The sequence below is a fragment of the Macrobrachium nipponense genome, chromosome 29 (assembly GCF_015104395.2).
Source record: "Macrobrachium nipponense isolate FS-2020 chromosome 29, ASM1510439v2, whole genome shotgun sequence".
NCBI classification, from domain to species: Eukaryota; Metazoa; Arthropoda; class Malacostraca; order Decapoda; family Palaemonidae; genus Macrobrachium; species Macrobrachium nipponense.
Window position 1 is genome coordinate 36,348,385 of NC_061092.1, and position 10,000 is coordinate 36,358,384.

Genomic DNA, 10,000 nt, shown 5'->3' on the forward strand with positions numbered 1-10,000 from the left:
GCATATATATATATATATATATATATATTATACATATACATATATACATATGCATACACACACACACACACACACACACACGCACATATATATATAATATATATATATATATATATATATATTTTGTGTGTGTGTCATACGCAAATTTCGTTTTGAAACTTATATAGGCGTAATGATGAAGAGAGAGAGATAGAGAGAGAGACGACGCGTGTGTGACGAGAGGAGAGGAGAGAGAGAGCGAGAGAGAGAGAGAGAGAGAGAGAGAGATCATTAGTGAAACATGGATAATTAATGATTGACATACAAACGCCTGAATTGACAAAAAGAAAAAAAAGGGAAAGAGCTGCCATTCAAGTATCGAAATATTCATACATATTTTATACCAAGTTTAACGGAAAACATTATTATAATAAATATCACAAAGGGTCAGTTGGTGATACTTAAGTTTCTTTAATAAGGGCTGAAGCTGATAATGTAAATAGCTTAGGCGAAATTATTAAACAAATAATGTCATAATCACCTTTCTAAATGGCCCGTTTGCCATCAAAACTAATACATTTTAACTTTTTATATATATATATATATAATATATATATATATATATATATATATATATATATATATATATATATATATATATATATATATATATATATATATATAGTCTTGTGGGGTTTTATCCAGGGTTCACCTTTATATCCTTGTACTTCATCTCATTTATTTTCTGGGTCTGTTTTATCTTGCTGTTCAACCACTCAAACTCCCTCATTTCACTGTCTTGATCCCTGAATGCCAGTGCTTAAGTGGACAGCCTAAATTTCATAAATCAACTTGATAGGTTGAACTACTGCATCCTTTGGCCCAGCCGCTTTTGAGTTCACTGCCCATTTTTTTTTGTTTTCATGGAGCCAAAGGCTCAACTCTTGTAAAAAATACATTATTCCAAATAAATGGAATAGATATGCAGTATCATGCCATAGGGTGTTAATGGATCATCGAAGCCCTTATTACGAATGCTTTTTGATTATGAGAACGTTGTTGAAAATTAACTCATTACCATAATTATTAAACCTATGATCACCTGCCAATGGAAAATTGGTAATTGGAGTGATATTGCACAACGCCCTCTTTCAAGAGCGACGTCTGCTTATTTATTCATGCTATTTATTCATGCTATTCTTTTCCTGAAACCAAATGATTTTTAAGGGATGTATATTATTTGCTTTTTCAATTATCCTCTATTTACACATAGTACTTTCTTTTCAAGTGATGCATTTCCTCACACTATTCTCTTTCCAAGAGTAATATGTTCACTTACAGTATTTGTGAGAGTTACGTCTTTATCGCTATGTTATTTCTTTTATGTGTAAGATATATACTTGGATATCCTCTAACGAACTGTGCAATTATCTAGTTATTATGAATGATAATATAATATCCCCTAGTTTCCTTTGAGGCATTTGCTTCATTATTTAGATTCACTTTGCTTAGAGAGGATTCTTCGTTACGAGTATAATCCTTCGGTAACATGGATTAGCAGTGTCCACTTCCCTTGCATATTGGAGTAGTTATTTTTCCGCCCTAATTATGGAAATGCAATAATTTCCAAGTAGTATAAGGTATTAACTATCAACATAGATATATTTGTAAGAGCATGAATATGTTTCCGGGGAAAATAAAGCAATGGAGGTAAATATTCATATATGTATGTACACATGTGAACACACTTAACTGCAACCCAATGGAAACGTACAGCGGGTAAGGTGTGCTATACTTGTATACCAGTTTTGTAAACTTTTTGGGCACTGAAATATCAACCTGCATGGCGTCAATACCTTGCTTCTTCTGGGACCACCAGTATCGTATTTAAGGGCAGAAGCAATAACTAGAAAATAGCAAACCCTGAATAAGCTTATGACGATATTTATACCGAATGAAAAGTTTTACCTGTTAAAAACAATAATCTGTTGTTTAGGAACTGCAATTAAAAATCTGTAGCCAACATTACTGAAACTACTTGATATCGGCTGCTCAAATCCATCATAGATTTTAGAGGCATCGCCTGATGATATTTATCGTCAGCTAAGGCAAACTGAATAAGGAAAGGGGAACTGCTGGATGTAAAATAAATAAATAAATAAAATAAAAAAATAAAAACTCTCAGTGAACGTGCAAAAGGCAGTCTTGTATTATGGGGATGATCTACAGTATATTCAAGGATGCGTTAGTAAACTTCGTTTGAAAAAAATAGAAACAAAAAAGGAAGGGTAAAAGTATGTGACTGCTGAAGTAGAGGTGCACAAAAGTTCTTTTAAGAGTTGGCAAATCAGCAGAGAAGTGAATCAGAATAGCAGATGTGGGGGATGAAAATTTGATTCCCGACAACTGAGAAAAACGATTTTTGCGAAGATTGATTCCAGACAACCAATTTTACTGTTAACTTTTCACCTGTCACTGAAAACTTCGCCAAACATTTTCGGAATATTAGTGCAGTTGACTGACATACATGCCAGCGTGCATCCATTATCAAACACACATACACACCAAACCACCCACCCACACACACACACACACACACACCAACAATATATATTTACACACACATATATATTTAACGTAGCACGTGCTTGAGAATATCATAAAATCCACGTACGAAGGCAAATAAAAACCGGGACTTAGAACACGTACTATCGAAGTTTGTTCTACATTTTCAAGTTGAAAATGTTGAACAAACTACAAAAGTACTTGTTCCAAGTCGTCCCGGTTTTCACTCGCCTTCTTACGTGGATTTTATGATATACATACCATAGAGCAACCATGAAATACACGTTGATGAAAATTATTGATAGGATCTTATTATCAATTTATCACTTTCAAAATCCTTACTCACATGATGTACCGTCCCAGCTAACAATAAATAATCCCTTGGATCATTATACTTAAAAGAACATAAATGAAAGTGTCTAATTAATTAGCATTACAATAACAAAGATCCTACACGTTTTTCTGGTATATACATATACATACACAGTTCCATACATACCACACTAGGTACCGCTGCTCTCATATACAGCAACATTCACATAGGCCATAAACTCACATACATATTAATAGAATTTCAAATTGGTGGCATCTTGATAAATTAAATATTCGAGCACATGGAAAAAAATAAATAATTATTTATGACGGTATCCACACTTCCATAGGTTCCAGCACATAGATGGATATAATAACAAGTACTCCAAATATCTCTCTTTAAGTATTCTTATCCCGGCGCTCCAGAAAAAGAGAGACAGAGAGAACAAAATAAAACTATGAAGGAAAACAGAAAACCAAAACTTTATACCAGTAACTTCTAATGTGACTTTCCTACAAGCAAAATACAATTATTAATATGAACACAAACGCTATAGTGACTTGGAATGGTAATGTATGTCATTAATTTAAAGCTTGAAAGATCTAAACTGCAATGAATAGGGATGCAAGCTTCCTCTGATAATTGATCAAGAAAACCAAGAGAATAACTTCCGAAATAACATGGAACGTCAAAGTTGACAGGCAATTGACCAGCTGATAATAGGTTTAGTATCAACATTTTATGTCACAAACTCGCCGCTTGTAATTCTATGTCTCTTTCGAGGACCATCAGAAACTCCAAGTACCTGCAATGAACATGAAGTATGGCAATACATTTACAAAAACGACAACAAAGCGTATTTCTTGATGGCAACTTAGGGCTTGAATTGCAATCGCTCTTCCTTTCATTGCACTTCTAAAAGTGCAATTCCGACGGGGAAAAGTCCCATATGGGAAAAAGAGAGACTTGGGAATTTGCCATTTTCATTTTAATTGGGTTATGAATCGCATTTAATGAACGTGATAAACATCAATTGTGAAGCAATTGAAATCATTAAATGGACGGGTTGCTTTTTACGAGATAAACAGGGCACCGATGAGGGGTGGTAACCACCCCCCTTTTCCCTTTTTTTTTTATCTGACTGCTTTGATGAGGAACATTTAATTACCGCTGTGTTGTGCGACTGTGTGTGCGGGCAACTTGTTTTCTACTGTTATGAGAAACGCAAGCACTCGTCTGTATTATAAGCACACACCCACAATATATATATATATTATATATTATATATAATATATTATAATATACATATATATATATATATATATATGTGTGTGTGTGTGTGTGTGTGTATGCGTGCGTCTGTGCATACACACACACATATATATATATAAATAAGTGTGTGTGTGTGTATGTGTAGGCACCACTTTCTGTATATCGCTTTTGTTTGATCAGGAAGCTGAATCTGTTAGGTCTAGTCACTGCTTGAACGGGTGACCGCTAAGTTATACCAGATTCTCTTGGCCCATAAATTCCCTGAACGTCCATGAGATAAGCCTTGGGGCTAGGAATCCCAAAGCATAAACATAACCCATATGTATTAACCCATTTATATATTTATATATATATATATATATATATATATATATATATATATATATATATATAGACCCAAAGATTGAAATTACGTATGAGTTATGCTTGATCATAAACATGTTTACCAGTATATGTTTATCTGCATATATGCGCAAATATTTTGCTTGATTATCAATGTACGCTTGATTAATAAATATCTGTGAGATCGCTCAATAAATATGTTTAATTTTTGCTGCCGAGATGATAAGTTTCAGAAACATAAAAGTTATGTACACTGTAGAATTTGAACTTATATATCAAGAAAGTTCCTGATTATATTTTTCCTTAAAAAAACCAATAGCCTAACTAGAATCAATTTGAGAAGAAAATAAATTTCCATAACTACATTTATTTATAAACTTTTATGTAAATAAAAAAACACGTTGCAGCTCCATATTATCATCCATAGTACCCTGATATAATAGGATGATGAGGTCAACTGGCAGAATATATTTCCCCCTCTCCTATCACAGTGAAACTACCGAAATCCTGTGGATCTTTATCCAAATGAATTGATTCCAGGTAGAGTCTGTACTCATGTTTCATATTCAGAAAGTTAACGTAGAATGGTACGGAAAGATCTAACTAAGGTCATCTGCAACATTCAAGAGTTTCGTGATCGTCATTTACGCCAGCAAATAATTAACAACTTTCCTCCATTTTACAATATCTGCAAAATTCAACTCTAATATCTGAGACTGCATCAACTATATTACACAGAAACATGGGCCTTCATTCCGCATTCAAAAGCAAGGTAAAACACTATGGTCAGCACATTAATCTTCAAGTTTATCCTTATAAAGTGATCTGTCCAAGAGAAAAAAGTAAATTCATATTAAATTTATACCTTTGCGTAGTGATATGAGCAAAACATATACTTGTGTATATATATATATATATATATATATATATATATATATATATATATATATATATATATATATACATACTATGATATAGATATAACACTTACTATGTATACGTATGCATGATGGGAGATATATAGACAGTAGCCACTCCCGTATCTCATGAACACAGCCATGAATAAAACTACTGGCCGCCGTTTATAACGCAATCAATCAACCATACCCAATTTTACTACATTCAAACGATTAATTACAATTATCACAATCATGCCGTTAATTGAGCGAGAAGCAAATCCCACCTACGACTGAAAACTCTGCCCAGTTTGCAAACTGAATGAATGAATGAATAGCCGCGCTCCATCCTCCCTTAGCCCTCTGTTCTTACTGAAGTAGCCAAGAACGAGAGGCTTTCCTTCCCTTGGAAGAATTTTCTGCCTTCCTCTGCATTTTTTGGGTTATTTAACCACCTCTTTTTAACTGAGTCCCCTTCCAAGAGTTGTCTTAGGCATTCATTCCCGTCTCTGTCACTTGAAATAAAAATAAGAATCTGCAACTGACTTTGCCAAAGTCCGAAAGGCAAGTCACTAAAACATGTCTGTGACTCGAGGGAAACTCCCTTAACTTTTGTTTCGTTTTTCTGCTTTCTTTTTTATCTTGTCGAGCGAAATCTATTTGTGTTTAGAGGAAGGAGGTCATCACCTACCAGGAAATAATGGCATTCCGTGGATAAAAGATGCAAAGGGTTGGAGCTAAGTAGCCTGCCTGTATTTCCTTTCTTATCTGAAACATTCATGTACCTTGAGGGGTTGAATACAGGAAACATAGACACCACGATTTCGATATAAGAAATAAGATTTTTTGTATAATATACAACACACGATAAAAATTGAAATCATATCAAAACCATATATACACAATCAAAATTATTTGAAGGACTTATCAATAACAACATACTCGAGCACCATCTGAGAACATGCAGACGAGATAAAGAAAAAACCTAAATGACCGTTACATAAACTTTCTTTAAGAAGAAACTACGCCACCGCCAGAAAAAAAATCTCATAATGATAGCTCGGGTGAAGTACAATAACATCTCAAAAGTTATACCATTCTGGAACGTGCACTAACTTTTTTCCTTTCTTTTCCCATTTTGACTTCTTTTTTTTCTGTCTTTCTTTTCTTAGATTTTCCTTCTCTCTCTCTTTTTTTTCTTTTTACTTTTTTCCCTCACGTCAATACAAACAGTCCCAAAGTCTGGCGTTGTAGCAAGTTTGTCTTCCGACCAACAAATTGTCTTATCTGAAGCTGCCACGGCCAAGTGAAAGAGTGTGGGGTAATGGCGCGTGAGAGGAACGGAATGCCCGGATGGAGAGACAGGAAAAAGAAGGAAAATAAGTCATTGTCAAAGGTCGGACACGACATTGCACGCGCGGAAAAAATAAGGGAAATGCGAGTACGAAGGAACCCAGGTAAAAAGGGATATTTGCAAAACGCATGCGATTGCGGTGCTACTGGAGGAGGTTTGAAGAAGAAGAAGAAGAGAGAGAGAGAGAGAGAGAGAGAGAGAGAGAGAGAGAGAGAGAGAGAGAGAGAGAGAGAGAGAGCATTTTGTTTGTGTATTTTCAATTTTTTTTTTTTTTTTTTTTTTTTTTTTGTAAGGTTTATCGATTTTTCAAATAATTATGTGAGGAAATATCTTGCACACAAACAGAGATACTTTTTTGGGGGTTTTCCGATTTTCCTCACATACGGTTAATCGTTTTTTTTAAAAATAATTATGTGAATAAATCTTAAACCATTGTTTCATACTCAGTGCACTTGGATTAAGTAGTATGTGCAAAGAGGAGCATGGAAAACATTTATCAATAAAGAGTGTTAATAATGAACAATGAATATCCTGTATTATAACCACAACACTATCACAAAGAAAGCACAAAAATACAAATTAAGAACAATGTAGAGGAAAATATAGGTTATAGATAAAAAGACGAAAGGGGAGCAAAATTCTAAACGTCAGAAATCCCACAGCCCCCCAAAAAACCACCAAAAAATATAGGGGAAAAGCCACCTACCGAAGCTAAACAAACCGAGCGAAAGGACTTACCTGCTTATTGTGAGTAAAGTGTATATTGGTGCGTATGGTCCTGTGGTGGGCAGTTTGAATCGGTCGAAAATTATTGGCAATTGGGGCGTTGGCTAAAGTAGAGTTCCCCTGTCTTAGCGCCCGCAGCTGCCGCATCTGAGGGTTTAGAAGAAGAGAAAGGATTAAAGTGCTAGTTCGTTTCTTGAAATGAATTATGAGCCTCAGGCTGGAATCCAAGGAAACTGAACTGATAAGTTCTGGGAACTTGCGTCACAAGAACTGATATTGTTATAAACGCAGTTAATAAATTTAGCGTCTCAACAACTAATATAGTCATTAGCGACGCCAATAAATTTGGAACATAAGGAAAAAAAAAAAAACTTTATAAAAGAGATGACACATCCACTCGGTCAATATATACTTTTCTTGTATATTATATGGATAACAAAATGAAACTAATTAAACGCATTAAAACATTCTTCAATAACATTTTGCTTTACAGCCCAGTTTTAATTGAAAGAAATTATTTTATCTAAAGGACTGTGGCTACGTATATTTGTTTGCTGATCACATGAAAACAAAGGGCACTGCGGATAAAAATATAACGAGACAAAACGAAACCATGACATAATTTGTCAAGTTTTCGCAAATGACTGTGATGTATTTGTCGATCAGACGCTTCGTAACAAAAAGAGGTCATTGCGCTGAAAAAAATTCAATATTGCCAACAATAACCAACACAAAGGAAAGCTACAAACAGCTAAGGGCTTTCAATTCGTTAGATTACTGATGGGTACAAAACAAAGGCTTCCCACGCTGAAAAAAAATGAAACTATAATGACCAAATGAATGAGGTAAAAAAAAACAAAAAAACTACAAGTTTTATCAATTTGTTGTTTTATGAAGTGATAAAACTGGAAGAGCGATGTACACGGTCACCATGATATACACACACACATACATATACATACACATACATACATATATATATATGTATATATATATATATATATATATATATGTGTGTGTGTGTGTGTGTGTGTGGTGTGTGTGTATATGTGTTTAGGGACATACACACACGTAACACAAACACACACACACTCCCACTACAAGCATGAACAAATAACCAAAGCCATTCATAATTTAGTCAGAGCAGTACCCTGTACATGAAAACCAACATTATCTTATCAAAGTTCGAATCTTGAACCGATGGAGTATGAAATCCAAGAGAATTGTTTTGGAAGCAGCGTAATGCACCTTACTTAAATAAAAAAAAAAATGTGTACATATCATTATTCACCCGCATCCTCAAATGTTTAGTTAGGGCTGAACTAGACTTAGCGCACTGACTGCGAACATTCCAAATATTAGGAATAGGTAAATGTGTTTCTTAGTGGAAAAGCTATAGAGTTTTGAATTCGTTGTTTTATTTCATGAAAGTGGAGAATGTAATCTTAGGGCTCTTTATTTCATTGTTAATTAAGGAATCTGCAATGCTCAAGTTTTACATTGCACTTCCTACATGTTCATTTCTCTTTTGTCTAATTGATTAGAATATACTTTTTGTTTCGGTATAACCTTAAAAAAGACATTTATTTGTAATTGCTTTCTTATTTCAACTCATAATTTAATCTTATATACATCCATATTATTTGATAATTATTTTGTAATTGATTTTTTTCATATTCTAATACATAGTATATTCCGACATACTCAAAGATTTGACGTGTTAAAAATATGCATATTTCTTGTATTTTGTAAATTTACTTTGACTAAAATTTTTGAATATAAAAATTTACACACAACGATTAAACTGATGTACAATGTGCAAATTCATCTTCCCTACTCTAATTTCGTCATACCTTCAAAGCCCACTTAAGAGAGAGTACTACAGCAATAGGGAATTTCCCCACTTGGATCCACGCCTGAACCTCAAGGCCAACCAATACTGAGGTCTAATCCAGAGCGAAATTATCGAAGTCGATACAACGACTCCAGACACACCTGAATAACAAATCCAATTGCGCTGTTCACCGGAGTTCTGGAAAGCATTTACCCTCCTAGTAATTGAGGTTTCCCACATCCATGTGGGGTCCAACAAACCTCCCCCATTAATACCCAATAGTACCCGAAACACCACCTGCGGAGAGAGTTCCCATTCGACCTATTGGAGTCCTTCGCTACTTGGACCACAGTTATCAATTACTCCGAAACTTCGTTGACTTGGTCGAAATGGCATGTTGGCATTCGCCGCTGGGCGGAAGGTAATCTTACAGGACCTAGTTTATTGTGGCCACCAATGGAGTTTACGAACACCCGGAGCGAAGCTTCGATCTAGGGTCCGATACTTCGAACAACATTGCTACATGGCGCCGGCAAATTGGATTACCGATTGTGATTGAAAACAGAGCGAATCATCTACATTTTATAACCACAATGGATTGCTTTTATGTCCAGATGGACAAACGATGTTTTGTTTGACGAAGCATGCTTCGAGTCTTAATGTGGTTTCCCCATTTTAGTGCTCTCGTTTTTATCTCTACTTTCATGTTTCTAAACTTC

At 34.7% G+C, this 10,000-nt stretch overlaps 1 protein-coding gene across 3 annotated transcripts in view; it reads right to left on the reverse strand.

Moving 5' to 3' along the window:
* The window catches only part of LOC135206242 (carbonic anhydrase-related protein 10-like), a 646,502-nt gene that overhangs the window by 31,623 nt on the left and 604,879 nt on the right, over nucleotides 1-10,000 (reverse strand). For all 3 annotated transcript variants that reach the window (XM_064237623.1, XM_064237621.1, XM_064237622.1), the window contains one exon: nucleotides 7,460-7,594. In XM_064237623.1, coding sequence (XP_064093693.1) covers nucleotides 7,460-7,594 — 135 coding nt within the window. The remainder of the gene's footprint in view (nucleotides 1-7,459; nucleotides 7,595-10,000) is intronic.